The following is a 19,605-nucleotide window of genomic DNA, read 5'->3' on the forward strand; positions in this document are numbered from 1 at the left end:
CTCAAATTTTATGAGTATAATTGAGCATTATTTTGGTTTTTTTGACTGTTTTCGAAAAATTTTTTTTTGTTAAAAATTGGAATGACATTAATTTGATTTTTTTTTTGTTAGTTTACGTAAAAAAAACTCCAAGGTCAAATTACTTAAGATATATTGCGATAATAAACTTAAAAATATTTGAAATTTTGAAATTTAATTAATTTTTAATGATATTTTTATCTATTATTTTAAGCAACACATAATTGCTTTTTTAAAAATATTTTTGGAATTAAAACCAACTAAAATTTTTTACTTTGAAGCAAATAATGCATAGCGATCAGGAAATAAAAAATTACCAATTCAAAATAAGTAGTTAAGCTTTTTCGAAAATCTAGGGTCAATCGAAAAATGTTAATGACTTTTTTTTAAGATAGAAACTATTAAAATTTTTTTTTGTTCCTTTGCACCCAATAATTATGTAAAATGTTATTTTTCTTTATATAAATTACGTACAAGAAAATTTAATTTATTCAATTTCCAGAATTTTTTTTCGCCTTTTTTAGGGTTTACCCGTTTTACCCGCACACGGAAAAAAACAGAATATTAAAAATTAATAAATAATAGTAAAAAGTGGAATCTGTTATCAATAATTAGTACCATTATGTACTTGATGCAAAGTATTTTACTAATTTTTGTAGATTCCTAAAAACTACTATCAATTATTTCGAAAAGTAAGTTAATATTATTACTTTTAGGTATATAAATACGTGACTTATTAGTGAAAATTAATTAATTTATGGCATACATCTATTAAAAAGTAATGATTGGTCAAATTAAGAATTGCTATCTTAGATACTGATTTTTCCAGCCGGAAAATTGCAAAAGTTACTAACTTTTATTTTATAAATTCGATATCACTGATCAATTATTAGCTTAAAATATCATTTATTCATCACTATAAATTAATTTACAATATACATAAATCGAATAAGTGGTAAATAATAAAATGAAAAATTAGTATACTAGATACTGATTTTTTGCTCATAAAAATACCGAAAACTTTTAACTCTTATTTTATAAATTCTATCCCATTGACTAATAATTAATATAAAATGACATTTATTCGTTATTATAAATTAATTTATTATATTTATAAATCGAATAAGTGGTAAATTTTTTAAATTTTTCTATGTTTATTTGAATAGTAATAAATAACTGTAGATACCAATTTATCGATTCGTTTTCATATTAATTTTAATATACGAAATTACAAATTTAGCTCTTTTATGTGTATCAAATTTTAATATAAATAACAGCCATTTTGTAATATATATAATGATCCTGGTTTGATATTAATATACAAATATACTAATTTTAAGTCAAAAATAAACTACAAACTATTAAAATTTTGAGTATCATTAAAAAAAAATATTTAAAGTATTTGAGTTCCCGGCAATTTATTATTTCCTTCATGTACCCGTTTTGCCCCTCCCTCCCCTATTATTTATTTAAAAAAAAATTAATTTTACAAAATTAATGATAATTTTTTTAATTTAAAAATTTAATCTTCAAGTGTAAACGTAAATTATTTATATACGGGTATTTTTATTTGTTAAGAAAAAAAACAAGGCCAATCAATGATGATATTGTTTTTTTAATCATACAGTACAAATAATTGAACTTAAATTTATTTTTATCTCTTTGTTCATTTTGTTTATTTATAATTTAAATACTTAATTATTTGGCTTGACATTTTATCCTGTCCCACTTTTAAAAAATACATTTTTATATTTGTATTCAAATAATATAATTGACAATAAAACCTTCTTGATTTAAAACTTGTTATCAGTTTGTTGGTAAGGGGGTTTATTGAACACCTATGGTGTCAAAAGTGATGAGGATGATGTATAAAATATCGTTGGGAATTACCTTGGGCGACCGCGGCAACCGCAGCGGCCGCAGCAGCACTAGGGCTTACCGCGCCCTCTGGTCCATTGCACGCATAATTCGCTAGACTTGGATATAACGGGGTCGGTTCCTCTTTCACGATATTTCCGTCGCGAAATACCACCGCTCTAATCACACCCCGGATATGCTCGTCCGGCCAAACACCCAAAAGAATCCTCTGAGGTCGTCCCCTTCCTTTCGGTCGGAGATCTGGTAATTTTAAACAAAAACAAAAATAAAAATAAAATAATTGTTGTGTTTATTTTTTATTATTTTATTATTTATGTAATTAGTTAAGTAAAAGTGGGATAAATGCCACGGGCAGATGTATTTTATACTGAATATTAATAATTACTGTAGTTTTTTTTTATCACAAAAAAATTACGAATTGAATTTGATTTTGAATTTAAATTTGATAAAGTATAAGACAGAAAGTGAAACAAAAGTTAAGACACAAAATGACAAGAAGAGCTCAAAAACATATGACAGTTATACCATGGAGCTTGGAGAGCTCAAAATATCTGGATAACCATGTTTTTGAACGCGAAGATTCTCTTGATTTTTTGACGATTCTTAGCATGTTGTCCTCGATATGCTGAGAATAGTACCGAGTATGTTAAAGATCTTTGAGCAATTTATCGAGATTTAATTGATGCAAGTCTACACTGTAAAAAATTTTTTGGACCCAGTGTAGTGTGAATGTCTCGGTGTAAAAATTTCGGTGTGAAAATTACACGAAATTCGGTGTTAAATTTAGGCGTTGTGAATTTAAAATTTTTACACCGCCAAACGTGTAAATGTATAATTCATGATAATTTTGCGTTAAGAAAATTAATCATAATAATATTTAAATGTTCAAAATACTATTGAATATCTAAATAAAATTAATTTAGTTATTGATTAAGTAGTTAAAAACATCAAATGATCGTTTGTTGCTCATTAATCAAAATTACAAGTAACACGGAATGGTGTAAAAAAAATACATCACACTGTGTTAAAATTACACGGATGGAAAATTTACATCAAGAAAATTTTACACCGTTATTTCACACTACACAGCCGTGTAAAGTTCTCTGGGTCCATTTTTACACCGAAATTTTTTACAGCGTATCGAGATTTAATTGATGCAAGTCTAGTTGAGTATAAATTACGCTTACCTCTGAGTGAAAAAACAAAATTTTTGTATTGAATCGTTTCTTATTTTCACCAGATTGAAGAGAGTGTTGAAATATTATGGAAAAAAAATCAATCCAATGGAAATATTTTTTTTTCACTGAGAGGTCACGTAATTTGTACTCAACTAGACTTACGTCAATTGAACCTCAATACTTTATTGTTTAAAGATATTCAACATTTTATCCGGTACTATTTTTAGCATGTCGAGGACAACATGCTAAGAATCGTCAAAAAATTAAAAGAAAAATGAGTAAAACGGTTGACCCTACAGACCATCCCTACAAAAAAATGTAGGGATGAGGTATAGTTATAATATTATGGAGTAATACTGATATTATTATTATTATTATTATTATTGTACGTTTCTCCATATGGCCAAACAATAAAATATCAAATTATAGAAGCATACGTAAATACAATGGCCGTCAAATAGTGTAACTACGAGAAATGGCGGTCCCTAATGCATCCGGTAAACGAGGTTCAGCTTGTTGTAATTGCATCTTTTACGAGCGCAACTAAATCTAAACGCGCGCCAAGTTAGTCTCCAATGCTACACCCACATTTTGCTAAATGCAATATCTGTTTTTGTCTTTTTCTTATTATTCATTTATTTACTATTTACTATTTACAATCTGTAATTAGTTATGGTATTTATTTGTTATTATTATTATTATTATTTTTCATGTTGTTGATATTATGTGTGACAGAATAAAATAAGCAACTTGTAAAAAGTTAATTGTTTTATTAAATAATATAAATTTATTTAAAGGAAAATACTCACCAGCACTACCATCAGAACTTGGTCCAAGCATATTATGCACTCGATTTGCATAAAGAACGAATGTTGGATATGGAATATCGTATTTTCTGAAAATATAAAAATTTTATTTACATATATTTATTGTCATATCAATTACAATAATACTAATAGTTAACTGGTAAATTTTATCTATCAGGATGATATTGCCCGCTAATGAATCATTTTATTGCGAATTTTTGATTTAATAGAGTAGTCATTTGATGCAAGAAATACTTTTTTGGTGGAAGAAAAATTTTCTTAACTAGGCGGAGAAATTTACGGTAATAATTACAATATTCCATAATAGTTTTTATATTGTATAGGAATGACCTGCATTCTTATAATAGCATTCATTGTTAACTATGCGGGTTTCATTCTTTTACGAGATTGAAATAGTCCTCATATTATGATAATCATTCTCATACTACTACAGTAAACGTTACTATAAATTATAGTAATAATTTCTGTAATGTATGGTAGATGTTACTAGAATGGTATGGTAACAATTAACATAATATTATGGTAACAGTTCCTAGAATACTAAAAATTTCTAAATGCCATGGTAATCATTATTATATTATTATGGTCATCATTATCATGCTATTAGAGCAATTATTACTCTATTATTGTGGTAATTATTACTATACGGGTATGGTAATGTTTACCATACACTACTGTAGTCATTGCTATAGATTATAGTAATTATTACTATACTATTATGGTAATGATTACTATACTTTTAGAGTAATTATTATTGTACACTTAGTAATTTTTACCATACACTATTGTAATAATTTCTGTAATGGATGGTAGATGCCACTAGAATAGTATGGTAACAATTACCATAATATTATGGTAACAGTTCCTAGAACACTAAGAATTTCTAAATGCCATGGTAATCATTATTATATTATTATGGCAATTAGTCCCATACTATTATGGTAACTTCCACTATACATTATAGATTATGGGAATTTTTACCATACAGTTATAGAAATCTCTGGAATACATTGTGGTAATCATTACCATACTATAGTAGTAATCATTATCATGCTATTACTCTACTATTATGGTAATCATTACTATACGGGTATGGTAGTGTTTAACATACACTACTGTAGTCTTTGCTATACATTAAAGTAACTATTACTATACTATTATGGTAATTATCCCCATAATATTATGGTAACTTTTACTATACATTATAGTTTATGGGAAATATTACCATACAATTATATCAATTTCTGGAATACATTGTGGTAATCATTACCATATTATTGTAGTAATCATTACCATGCTATTAGAGTAATTATTGCTCTACTATTATGGTAATTATTACTATACTGGTATGGTAATTATTACTATACTGGTATAGTAATTATTACTATACTGGTATAGTAATTATTACTATACTGGTATAGTAATTATTACTATACTGGTATAGTAATTATTACTATACTGGTATAGTAATTATTACTATACTAGTATGGTAGTTATTACTATACTGGTATGGTAATGTCTACCATACACTACTGTAGTCATTGCTATACATTCTAGTAACTATTACTATACTATTATGGTAATGATTACTATACTTTTATAGTAATTATTATTTTACGGTTAGTAATTTTTACCATACACTATTGTAATCATTACCGTACTATTATGAGAGCTTTTACCATAAAAATTTGAACTGTTTCCATAGTTATGAAAACTCTTCCCAAAAATTATGGAATTATATCCCATAGCCCTAAGTAATTATCACCATAACAGTATGAGAAATTTTATTTACCGTTCCTAGGCTTACTATAATTTGATCTCCGTGTAATAGAACAGTAGCATGACTCAAGTGATTTTTTTAGAATCAACAAATTAATTAGGAATTTAAATTATCCTCTTTCTTGACATAAAAATAAATTTTTTTGTGTTAAGAAAATAATGATTATTTTTTTTTTTAAGGAAATTTCTCTTCTCAATCTCGGTATTGAAAAAAAAATAATCATGTCACCAAAATCATAACGGTATTTTTTACAGACTAATTTAAATCGTTCTCTACATTGGCATCCTCAAAAAATTTAATCAATATAATATTTCATGTTTCTGTACAATAAATAGAACATCAATATAAATGTCATATTGTAACGGAAATGATTTAATGAACATTTAATATTTAAATTAATAAAATCACTTGATTGACTAATAGTTTAATCGTCTGAAATATCCACTCAGAAGTTATAAAATATTTAATATTACATTATGAATAAGAAATTACTAATGAAATTAAGCTCCGGAGATAATTCTGTCGTACCCATAGCTCATTTTGATCAGCATAAGTATATATTTATACGCTTAAAAATATTTGTGAAAAAATTTTCTTATTTGATAAATAATTAGATGAGGTGGACTAATTAAAAGCTTAAAGTGTTATGTTTTCCAAATAGACGGTCAACTCTAATTTTATAGTTTGGTATCCGGTTGAGAGTCATAAATATTTTATGAAATTTTATATAGGAATATTCTATATCGGATGATATCGATTTTAATAACTTTATTTAGCTATCCTGGATATTATTAAAAATTAATCATGTTGTCATCCAATTTTTGGTTCGAGTCAAATATGAATTTTCATTTAATCTCAAAAGTTTAATTTTTTAGATAAGACTTATAATCTTATATTTTTTTTAAAGATAAAAATAACCGGCTATTAAAGTGTAATATATTTTTTTTTAAATAAAAAAGTCATTGAATGAAATTTGACACAGAAAAATAGGATTTTTTGGGGCAAAAAATTATTACTTGCCCCAAGAAATTTTTTCTAACCTTAAGAAAATTTTTGTTTTCAATTCACGATGAAAAATATTTCTTGCGCCAAGGAATCCTTTTTTTCTCTGTATGATTTCGGCGTGATTTCAGCCAAAGATTTTTACCCGGAATTTCAATAATTGTCGTTAATTTTTTATTTTAAGTGCCACGCAACTTATTATTAAACTAAATTTGTTCTTTGCGTAAAGTAAGAGACCCAGTACCCGACCAGAGAACTGAATCGTTTATTTGAGAAACCCCATAAGTCATGTTTTTTACGAAATTGGGTTTTTTGCATTTTTGGGTTCTTTGGATGTCTCTCCATAGAAATCAATCAAAATATGTATCAAATCAGCGTTTAAAAAAAAAATAACAAGGTGACAGCGATTTCATTTAATTGAGAAACCCCATAAGTCAATGACTCAAATAAACATATGCAGTTTTAGTTTTACAGAAATCTTTTTTTTTTTGTTATTTAAAATTCGCGCTTTTTTGGGAAATTAATTTCAAATGTTGTTTTATTGTTGACTGTTATGTGACTAATTAAAATGTTTAAATTAATTATAATTTTTTATAATTTCTGAGTCTCAGAGTTCAAATACATATTTAACACTTCATTTTATCAGTGTAATAAATGATTTGAGTAGAAACATTTAAAAAAACAATGATTTTATAACTTTTTTTTTTCCGTTTGGTTGAGAAACCCCATAAGTCAATCAACTTTAAATAATTTTTTAAAGTAGTTTTAGTTAAGAAATTAAATTTTTCTTGTTGGAATCTTTTTCAAAGACGCTAACATTATTGTATTCAATTATTTATTTATTATTTTAATGTCAAGTTTTTCCAAAAAAATTTTTTTTGTGTTTCCTGAAAAATTTTGTTTTCTTGACTTATGGGGTTTCTCAAATAAACAATTCAACTAGTACCCAATCACTTTTATTTACTAAATATATATATAAAAATACATGGAGTGATCGAGTACTAGTTCCCCGATCGGGTACTGGGTCTCTTACCTCAATTGCTATTTTATACTAAAGTACAATAATCCTATTATTACTAGAGTAGATAATAAATTTACCTAGCAGCTTGACTTAACGATAATCCTTCTTTCAAAACACTGAAAATCGCCTCAGCCATAGTTTCCGGTCTCCATGATTTTAGTGGTCCACGTTCACGAAAGCGCAAGTTATGCACCAACCCAGAATTTGTGTTCCAACATTTTTGCCACAGTGACTGCAGTTGATACTGATAGCTATCTGCTGTAACAATTTCCCCGCAAAAAACGCGGAGATATTTTTCAATTAGTTCATAATTCCCAGGTACTCAGCCAAAAAAATCAATTTTTTTATTCATTAATTTACATAATTATCGATGGCAAGATAATTAAAAGTATAAATAATTATTTTCTTCCCTTCTCTTTCTTTCCCATCATCTATACATACTTTTAAAATGACTTATTGTAACAATCAAAATTTATAATACCTTAATAATTTATAACACGATTATCTGTAACAAAGAAAAACAACACAAGTAGGCAGTAGGTAATTGAGGTAATTAAATAAATAAATTGAGAACAACGTATTGTATATTTGAAATTCAATACAATCGTTTACAATGAAAAAAAATTATTATTTTTTTTTTCTAATAACAAACATTATGCTTTTAAATGCAAACATATCATGCTGGCATTCATTTATTGCTATATTTCGATAAACAATGAAACATTTAATTATCGGAATGTTTTTTTTTTTCAATTGTCAACTACGATAATTGATAATTATAAAGATTATAAAAAAAATAATTATACTGGAATGTAGTTTTACTTTTGTCAAATAATTAATAATTAAAAAATATTAAATAAAACTAATATATATATAAATATATATATATATATATATATAAAATAATTAAATACAAAGTTAGTTTGTAATGATGTAAGCAACGTATTCTGAAAATACTTGAGCACCCGTTCTTCGTCTCTGAGGATGGCCTCAATTCGCAACGATTATTTAATAGTTTAGTTATTGAGTTTAATTAAGCCTTCGTCAATTTAATGATTAATACATTTAATTGAAAATCACAAATATACGCCATTGAGTCTATCTTTGGACCAAATGAGTGATGGAATAACCAATAGAGTTTCTTATTTTTTTTTTTTTATTAATTAATTTTTTAATTGTTCATTAACTTTTGCTTTTTTTTACTCTTTTCTTTTACTATTTTTAGACTGAGTTTAATTAATATATGAAATTATCAGCACCGTCTCGTTATTTACAAATTAATTTTAATATATTTTTTAAAAAAATAGTTTTTTTTTTATAAATACTCATTGATTGCATGGTTTGCAAGTGTATTATATTACGTTGTTTATTTTTTTTATGATTAATTAGTTACTCTAAAAATGTTTATGTTCTATTTTGAGCAAAGGTCATGTAGATATCAACAAAAATATTAAATAGTATTATGAGAATCTTGTACTCAATATCAGCGAGAGATATATTTATAAAATATTGATATTTGATTATTGTTTTTTCTTTTTTAATGAAATATAGAATTTATATATTCAATAGCCACCAAAATAAACATTTGTATTTTTTTTTAATTAACATAATTTTTTTTGTTCTCCAGCTCTTTGTATATAAATATAACTATGATATATAAATATACTTATTTTTAGCTTAACGATTTAAAAATATAAATATAAAATATATTTGTTTAGAGATTATTGTTAAAGATTTTTTTTATAGGCAGTAATTAAAAAAAAAAGGCGGATGCTAAATAGAATCGAGTCTTAAAAATCGGTCGTTAAAATGTAGTGAGATTAATTTTTTCACCACGTAGACGACATGTGAGCTTGACATTTACGTAATAACGGAAACAAGGGAGACTGGGCACCTGAGGTAAAATAGAAGCATCAAAAGTGTGAACTAAATTTAGTTTTTCTCAAATTTTTGAATTTTTATAAAATTTTGAATGTTGAGTCTGAGATAAAACGAAGGACGGAACAATTGAAAGAATAATTTTGACGTTTTGGTTTTTTTATTGATAGAGTAAAATATTAGAGGATTTTGAATGTAAGATATATTACAGTATTATGCGTTAGTATTACAGTAATTTATGCGTTGATAAAAAATATCAAAAACAAATTTTTGAGATACTTCATTATACCCCGAAAAAAAATTTTTATTCTCTACCCAGCATTCGAAGAATCAATCAGTATTTTTTATATATTTGTTAATTAACATAATTGTTAATTTATCAAAAATAATTTTTACTTCATTATAGTTTTGATTTTTGACCAATAGAAAGCCGGAACTTGAAATTATAATCAAGTAAAAATTATTTTTGATAAACTAATAATTATATGGAGAGAAAATTTCAAAATTAGTGCTTTCAAAATTAAACACTTGGTAGAAAATAAGTTTAATTAAAGTTATTGTAAAATGAAATTTTTTTCAATACTACGTCTCCCCTACACTGAATTTTCAGTCTTCATGTCTAACGTCTTCATAATCATCAAAATTATGAAACTGAAAAATCAAAAAATTTTTCTACCGCGAAAGTGTTTTAAAAATTAACAAAATATTATTTAATTTTCTAAATTTAATTGATCATTATCATGATTTTTTTTTAAATTTCAAGTCAATTAAAATTTTTTTTTTTGGACAATTCACTCGTTGTCGTTACCCGACTTTGAAAATTAATTACATTTATTTTCCACGCAAATATCAAGCTCGGATTTCATACACGAGTGACATAAACAATTATATATATGTAACTTTAATTAAATTAATTTTGAAAATTTACAGCCCAAAATTTGTTGTCTGCCATAATTCATTAAACGTTTGTTTAAATTTAATTATCAATGATATCTATTTGTATGTTGGAAGACAATATAAGGCACTAACTTTAAATAAACAAATTGAACTCTATATTAAATTTACAAAATTTGAAAATATAATAATAATAATAAACGATAAATATTTGGACTTATTCGTCATTCGTTATCATTTTCGTCATTGAAATAAAGTGAAACAATGGAATGTTTTTTACAAAATGCCCACCACCATCTAAATCCCGACAATCCAGTAAAAATAAAACCCGGATCACGTCGCCTGCGTAATTTTTCAACAAAATTCAAAATAGCATTAAGTGATTTTTTAGTTCGTCTGTTGTAAGGACTGACAGTTATGTCACAGCAAAATTCAAGGACTGCATTTTCTTCATTTGAATCAAGTCCAGCTTCTTCAAGTACCATCATTCTCTTTGATTTTCCTAGTATGTTGTCATAAAGTGTCCCTTTGGGTATCCCGTATTTCGTTGAAGCCTGGGTAAATCTCATTTTCTGTGTGACAACGGCCTCTATCGCATCTTGCAGATCTTGTCGGGTCCACGTCGGTGCTTTCAGCTTCAGCAGGCTCGAATAGTCAGCTAGAATACAGGGAACAGTGGGGACTTTTTCTAAGGTGGGTAAAAAAAAAACGTATCGTCTCTTTAGAAAAAAAAAAATTATTGCCTGCAATTATTTTATTTTTTTTAAGACGAATAAAAAATAAAGCGAAGAGTGAGATCAGATGAGTACTTTGTTATTTGTTATTTTTTTTACTCGTGACGTGATAATTATATCTAATGATTTATATTCCGTAATTACCAATATTAAAAGTTGTAAATTTTAATTTTTAATTACAGTTTATCCTTCAGTATTATCGATAAATCTTTTGTTACTGTGTCCAATTATAATTTAAAATAATAAATTTATAAATAAAAGTTTTATAAAAAAAAAAAAAAAAAAAAACTGACTGACTGAGTGGTGTAAAATGAGACGAATTGAGAGTGCTTAGGTGTAAAATTTTAGCGCTTGTGAAGTTTTATAAATGAGGGATGGAAAATCCACGAGTTGCCACCTGTTGGCATACCGGAAAATCCGTGGGTTTGTGAACCGCGTTTTCATCCACTCACCATCACACTGTCAAACTTTACTATGCCCCGAAATAAATATCATACAATAGGTAAATATACAACTCACTTTTATTTTTATCTTTTATTCATACATTAATTTTAAAAAAAAAAATTTACTTGTATTTTATTTTTTTTTTAATTTTATTTAAACTTAAATTAATTAAAAATTTATGGCAAATATATAAAGTAGGGATACTTTACTGAGACATTTAATGTATGCATAAACAGATGTACTGACATTTATGCAGTCAGTTACATATCCGCGGTATTGATTTTATGTTGTAATAGACTAGACACTCAATCTACGTGCACTGACGGACGACGGACGATTGGCATAATGTACTCAAGTACTCTAATCTTTAGTGTGAAAAATATTTATTGTTTTATCAACGTCACTAAGTATTTAATTAAAATACGTTCATTTGCTTTTTTTTATTCAAATTTATTTTTATTAGTTAATTATTAATATCTGTAATTAAATTTTTAAGTAATTTATAAACAAACTTTTTTTTTACAAAATGTGTCTTAATAAACTTGGGAATTTTAATTTTTGAAAAATCGAATTTTGAAAATTTTAATTTACAGTTAATTACTTAACTTATAGGGGAGGAGGGGCAAAGTAGGCCCCTTAAAATTTTCAAAAATTCAAAACGTATGGGGGCAAAGTGGGCTCTCGAAATTTTCTATACGCCAATAAATTCGGACGGATAATAAGCTTATCGAAATTTCTTATATAATGAGGGCTAAAATAGACCACCAAAACTGTTCATTAAATATAATTTATTGAGAAAGTTAAAGATAAAAAATTACGTTTTAAAGTTACATCGCAGCAGACTATTAAAATGACTTTTATGTTATTAAAATACAATTGATTCATAGTTATTTGCAAATATCACACATGTAAAGAATAAAAAGTATCAAATCCGAAATTTGTTGAGGGCCCACTTTGCCCCTAATTTTCAATTTTTCAATTTTAATGGACGCAGAATAATGAAGTGAAAATAAGTATCAAGGGCTTAAAAAGAAGTAAACGCGTAAGAAAAATTAATGATATCATAATTATTTTCCTTAAGGGGCCCACTCTGCTCCCCTCTTCCCTAAAAGAATTTTAGTGACTATTTTTTATAAGGTCAAATAATTTTGATATTTTTATTTACAATTAGGGACAGTGTGGCAAAATGGACAACCTTAAAAATTTTTACGTCTTGTCTGATTATTTTTGTATAATTTCGAGTATCCCAAAATTTTTTTAAAAATTTTTCCAGGAATTTTTTAAGAACTCGAAAAAATGGGTCCAAATTCATTATTTCCTTGGCGGTCTATTTTCCCCGCCTTTCTCTCATATATATATTTTGTTATTATTGTAATCAAAAATAAATTTATATCAATGATTTCAAAAATATGAAATTGACTAATTTCCCTCGTTCAATTCAATTAAATTTCATTATTTCAATATTTTGAAGTCAGTTTCAAAAATGTAATTTTTTAAAAATTAAAATTATCATTAAATAGATAAATTTATACTTTAAAAATATTTTTTTCTTTGACCTCACTCTTCCCTTAATTTTTTTTATTCGTCACAATTTAGCACTTTATTTCCTAATTATTTATTTTTAACTTCACGAAGTAACAAATTTTAACTAATGGATAAAGTGAAAAAAATAATGAACATTTTTTAAAAATATTCTACAATTGTATGGATTATCATGACTGTCATTCTATCGAATATTAAATTTGCTCTCTTTTATACCCGAAATAAAACTGCTGATTTGTAAAAAAAATATCAAAAGGTTAATCCGCAAAATAAAAAAATTTCTATAATTTATGTCGATCACAAATGATTAATTAAAAGTTCTCATTAAATGGTTTATATTTTTCGATTAATTTAGTAATAAAAACTCACCTGATATATTGGAGGTGGAGGCACCGAGCCAAGCGTGGGATGATTCCAACAACTTGGCCTGAAACAAAAAAAAATAAAATAATTATTTTAAAGTTTAAAAAAATGTTTAATTATTATAATAGTTAAAGAAGTATAATAATAATTGTTTGTATAATAATTGTTTGTAGAGTAAAGTAATATTTTTTCCACCTTCAAGACAAACTCTCTGTAATAATTATAGCTCTATGAATAATGAGTTTCGCGCGAAAGTGCTTATGGAAACAACTTTAGTAATATGTGAGGCTTTTTATCCTAGAGATGGTTTTCACGAGTAAAAAAATAAAAAAAATGAAATAAAAAAAAAAAATTCAAAAAAAAAGTGCATTGCTTTCGATGGAACTAAAATCCTTAGAAAGACACACGCAAAGTTAACTCATTTTGGAAGTTTATTTCCCTGCACTTTCTGAGCATATTACGACCGTCTGATATATATTCGGGCCACTTGCCTGCTACATCCTCATAGTAGACTTCCCGAAATGAATTTTCAAGGGTCTTATATATCTACATTCACTAATCATCTGCACTTATTTATTTTCTCATTCAAGCCTTATCGAAACTCTTTCACTTCACGAAAAAAGGAAAAAAAACTAAAAGTGCAATTAAAGTTTTCGTTTTGTATTTTCCTTTATAAATTATTGTTCTCTATATTAATAAATGAGGAGTCATTTTTTATAGGCTCATAAACCGCGAAAACCATTGAGCATATTGACATAAAATTCGTCGAGTTTTTGACATTATTCTAGTATATATTTTATTTAGGCTACGAAATTTTTTCTAGTCCTTACAAAATTATGTACCCAGAGATCGGGACGTTTATCGCAGAACGAAAATAAGAAAAAAGAAATTAAAAGTAAAAAATCTACTGGATCTAGATTTCGGAAATGTTTCACACGTCACTCGAAAATGGCAGGTCACCCCCAACTACCCCTAAATTCGCCTTTAGGCACCAATTTCATGAATTATTTTCATTTTCATTGCGTGAAAAACGTTTCGATCTTCAGGTACATACAAAATTTTTATTTTCTTACAGCAATTCAAATCACAAAAATTTCTTGGGGCAAAAAATCCTCACTTTCTATTGAATATCTAAAAATATTACACTATGTCATATTATCTGTACTAATGAATACCCATACAAAATTAAGAATCGGCCCATTACTGGGTCGTGAATGGCTGCCAATTTTCAAGCATCGGCCGAAGATCGGCTAAATATCGGATGATAACGGTATGCCAAGCATGGCAGTCGCAAGCATTGGCCAATCGTGGCAATCAATCATCGGCCAAAGCTTGGTATCAAGAGCACTCGATCAAACGGTTGGCCAACGAACGGCGGTTAATTGTGCACCGTTTTTATAAGCAAAAAAACGGCTGCCAATGATTCACCATGCACGGGCCAGTATAGTTAGCCATTTATTGGCCAATCATTGCAAACCAGGCATCGGCCGATCTATGGGGAAATTTCGAAGCTCGGCGACTTTGTATGGGTAAAGAGCTCTGGTTAAGATTCCCAATTTAATTTTATTCAGAGCAATAGAAAATCGATTATATTCCGGTTCACTTTAATCGGAAAATAATCGATATCGATAATTTTCAAAGTAGGAATCTCTGACCAGGGTGACTCTTTTTCGAAAGCGTCAATCATGAAAATTACGAAATATTTTTACATAAAAATGTCACGATATAACTGAGCTCGAAAAAACATAAATTTTTTTAAGATTTATTTGCTCAATATTTTAAAGTTTAAAAAAAAAAATTATTTCCTATTATGAAAAACTTATAGCACTTAAAGCAGCGGGTGGATATTGCTAATTAAATTAATAATGAAACAATAAATATTTTGTTTTAAATTTAAATCGAGCGAATTAAATGAAGATAAAGATGGAAGTAAAGGTGAAGATGAAAAAAAAAATATTTTTAGTGTTTAAACTAAAAGGGAAGATAGAAATGAATTTGCAAAGTTGTCTATTGAGTTAATTCCGACAAATATTTGTCAGCAAAGAGAGACATAGGCTGTTGGATCGAGAATTTCAGTCAACAGGGAATGTTGGAGGCAAACGTCGAAGGTGGACACTACGAAAGGGGAAATGAAGAAGAGAAATAGCAAAAGATAGAAGGTATTAAATATAGATAGGTAAAGGAAGAGTTAGAGAAAGAAAGAGTTATATATATATAGATATATATATCGTATTCGCAGCAATGTACCTCCGGGACAAATTTCTAATCGGATTACTGCGGATTAGCAAAGTTCGTTTGTTCTAATGAAATTCGTGGAAATTAACGTTCGACTGTGCGAGAGTCAGCAAAAGGGGAAACTCATGTTTTTCTCTATAAAAATTACTTTCTTTTTTTATAAGAAAATATTTATATTTTTAATAATTATATTGTTTTTTATCTGGGATATAATAAATAATGGTTGTGTATTATTTATTAATAAATAAATTTTAAAGTATAGATTTGAGTTGAAGAATAAAAAAAAAAAGTTGAAAATAAAAATAATCATGAGAGTAATAAATCATTTGATAACGGGAATGGTGATAGCACTGTGTGGCGACAGGTTCCGTTTGATTAGCCAAATAAATGTGTGTTGAACGCATCCACAACCGCGTTGTTAATTGCCGTTCCAATTGATGGTAAAGGAAGTAAAGATAGGTGGAACGATAACAAAGATACACAATCATATATTTTTATGATTTAAAAAAAAAGGAAAAATGAATAATTATTTTTAAAAATCATTGAGCTGAATAATTAAAATTTTTAATATTTTTTTCATAGATTCTAATTTCAATACTTTTATCTTTCAGTGATAAGTATATAATATATATTTATTTATATATGAGATAAATCTGAAGCGCATAGAAAATTTCAATTACATAGATTACGAAAAATTTTCGGAGTTTCTTTCTTTGTTTTATTAGGGCAAAATTATTGGCGATAAAAATGGAGTTTGTATTTTTATTTTAATAATTATGTTTTTTTTTTTTTAGTCTTTATATTTATGCCCGTGGCAAAATGAGACACCATTTTTTAAAACAAAAAATTTTTTTTTATGGAAAAGGAAGGGGTGAGTTAATTAGTCTAGAAGTGGGGCCATTTTTTTAAAGTATTTTTTATGTGAATTAATTTATTGAGAACTGAAAAAAAGTATAATCTGTGGTAAATTAGGCCGCTATTAAAATTTTGTTGATTCATATATTTATCAATATGTGAGTTAATTTCATAGATCGAATACCAAAGTTCAAGCAAAGCAATGATTTTTTTTTCTTAATACCAACCCATTTCACCTCAAATTAAGTTCTTCCAGTTTTCAATAAATTGATTTTTTTTACTAGAAATCATTAAAAAATTCAAATTGCCCCATTTTTTTCCACGAATTTCTTTAATTCAAAAAATGGTCCCTCGTTTTCCTCTGGTCTTGCCTACTCTTCAAAATAATTTTTCACGAATGTGATATTCTGTTAAAAAATATAAAAATAAGAATACAATTTGATTCAAGTTTATCATATCCGTAGAGATCTTCAGTATGAAAGTTTACTGACGTAAATCTTTTAGAGAAAAAAAAGTTGTCAAAGAGTACATAAAAAAAAATAGGAAGTAAATAAATAAAAATGAATGAAAAAAATTCAATTTAAAGGAAGAAGTTGATTTTATATTTTTTGCAACCCTGTTTATTTCGTTAATATATTATTCGTGATTCCCTTTAACCGCTTTTCTCTCTGTACTTAGAATCGAGTTGATCGACTGTACATAATTTTATTAGATATATATATATATATATATATACCATTAAACGTTATTACGCGATTGGAACTAATTATTTAATGAATCTACTGGAGTAAATTGGAAACGACATGAGATGAATCGAGATTCAACTAAAAAGAACATGCATCTCATTTGTGGATCTTTTAATATATAATTCCTTCTATGAATATATATATATATATATATATATATATATATATATATATATATATATATATATATATATATATATATAAAGGAATCTATTAAAAAATCTAGAAAAACTCAGGGTAAGAGACAGTACTTTAAAGAAAAAAGAAGACTATAAACTATTGGTACGTTAAAACTTAGGGGTTTTTGTAAAAGTCGACGTTAGACCGAATGTCAAAGAACGGATTTTTTTGGCTGACACTGGGATTCGAACCCACGCTTGGACAGTTACAAGTCGAGCGGTAAGTCTAGTTACCCCTCGGTCATAGTGACGGGTTTTTCTTTACGAAAATGTGTTCTTACTCTCTTAAAATGAATCAGTGCACTGTGAAAAATTCCCAACAAATTTTACTATGGGTGCATAGTAACACCGGACTATAAGAAAACTGGTGTCAAATTTACAAGTGTCCCATAGTAAACGTATGCGCAGACTACACGATTATGGCCTATGCGCATACGTTTACTATGGGACACTTGTAAATTTGACACCAGTTTTCTTATAGTCCGGTGTTACTATGCACCCATAGTAAAATTTTTTGGGAATTTTTCACAGTGTGAAAAGTTCTGCAAATCAGTGAATATTCACTGCGAATCAGTTTCAAGTATATCACTGATTGAATTAGTGATATACTTGGGACTATTCGTGCAGTGAATATTCACTGATTGAACTACTTTTCACTGATTCATTTTAAGAGAGTAAATATTCATAAATAACTATTTGATTAATTTGATTTAAATAAATATTTGTTAGTTAATCGATTGATTACATTCCACTGAATGTTCAACTTGCCTCATCATTCTCTAGGATAAAAAAAAAAATTTCTTAAAAACATCGCCCTGGGTTTTCTCGAGTATTAATTTTCAACAATTGTCAAATTAAAAGAGATATTAACCAACTGGGTGTGTTAATTATAACTTATAACAAAAACTGGACAAAAGATAATAAAACGAAGTTTATCACTTTTTCTCAACAATCCAAGCAGGAAGCATTTATTTATATTCACAGCTGAGAAGTGCATCCCTTGAGTTTTCTTCAAACAAAAAGAGCGAATAAAACTTTTTAGAAATGTACTCTCTGTTTATTATTTTAAGCATCACCCAGAAATTTAATCTCAGATTCAACCTTTTTTATTAAAATCATTTTTTAAAAAAAATTCTATTTTTTTCAATAAACAAATATGTATATACAATATAAATAATAGCTTTACGTGACATCTAGTTTGCTGATGTACATTTTAGCATGAGGATAGAGAAGATAGAACATGCGGGATGTTGATCCGAGGATTGAGGGTACGGTGAATACCAAGAGACTAGTCATGAGGGTTGGGTTAAGTTAGTCAGTGTGGTTTTAGTGCGATGTTAGCTCACGTTTATGTATACGTTCAGTACAGTACTCAACTATGTATTAGAAACATGTACTTTATCGTTACATACATATGTGTTTATATATGATGAATGTATGCTACCATCACATATAGATACCATGCGTTTAAACATTTGAGATTTCACGATTAGTACACAAAATTTCACAGTCATTGATCCATATTAAAGATACTAATTTATTTATTCTTCATTCTATTTGATCATAAATTAATACGCAACATTCAATTAATAATATTACTATTATAATTATTTTGTCTAATTTACACACATGAGTTTTGTTATTATAAATTAATGGGTAGAATAAAAATTTAATAAATAAACAGAGCTTATAATGTAAATTTACAAAATTATATATATATATAAACATCCGGTGAGGATTTAAATATAAAATATAATCTCTCAATGTTTGTAATAAAATTTAAAACATTTTCTATTTAAAGAAATTCGATGGATAAATAAATAAAAGATAATTAAATAAACGAATCAAGTCAATAAATCAGAAGGGAAAATAGATTATAGGAAATATTAAAAATTAATGTAAAAAAAAAATAATAATCCTGAAGGATATTGGTAACTGTGGAAAAAATATTCATGTGGTGAATAACAAGAGGGTTAACTGCAGATGGGTAAAAATGAAGACGTAAAGTCTTGTTGGTTGAGAAATTGAAGA

General features: G+C 27.0%; 1 protein-coding gene across 6 annotated transcripts in view; it reads right to left on the reverse strand.

Annotated features, from left to right (window-relative positions):
• The window catches only part of LOC130673528 (protein bric-a-brac 1-like), a 261,506-nt gene that overhangs the window by 5,930 nt on the left and 235,971 nt on the right, over positions 1-19,605 (reverse strand). For 5 of the 6 annotated variants that reach the window (XM_057478550.1, XM_057478554.1, XM_057478549.1 and 2 more), the window contains 4 exons: positions 13,566-13,623; positions 7,782-7,962; positions 3,884-3,969; positions 1,909-2,136 (listed from right to left, as the gene is read on the reverse strand). In XM_057478550.1, the coding sequence (XP_057334533.1) occupies positions 1,909-2,136; positions 3,884-3,969; positions 7,782-7,962; positions 13,566-13,623 (553 nt within the window). The remainder of the gene's footprint in view (positions 1-1,908; positions 2,137-3,883; positions 3,970-7,781; positions 7,963-13,565; positions 13,624-19,605) is intronic. The other variant, XM_057478555.1, reaches the window with a different exon arrangement.

The sequence above is a fragment of the Microplitis mediator genome, chromosome 8, assembly GCF_029852145.1.
Source record: "Microplitis mediator isolate UGA2020A chromosome 8, iyMicMedi2.1, whole genome shotgun sequence".
NCBI lineage: Eukaryota > Metazoa > Arthropoda > Insecta > Hymenoptera > Braconidae > Microplitis > Microplitis mediator.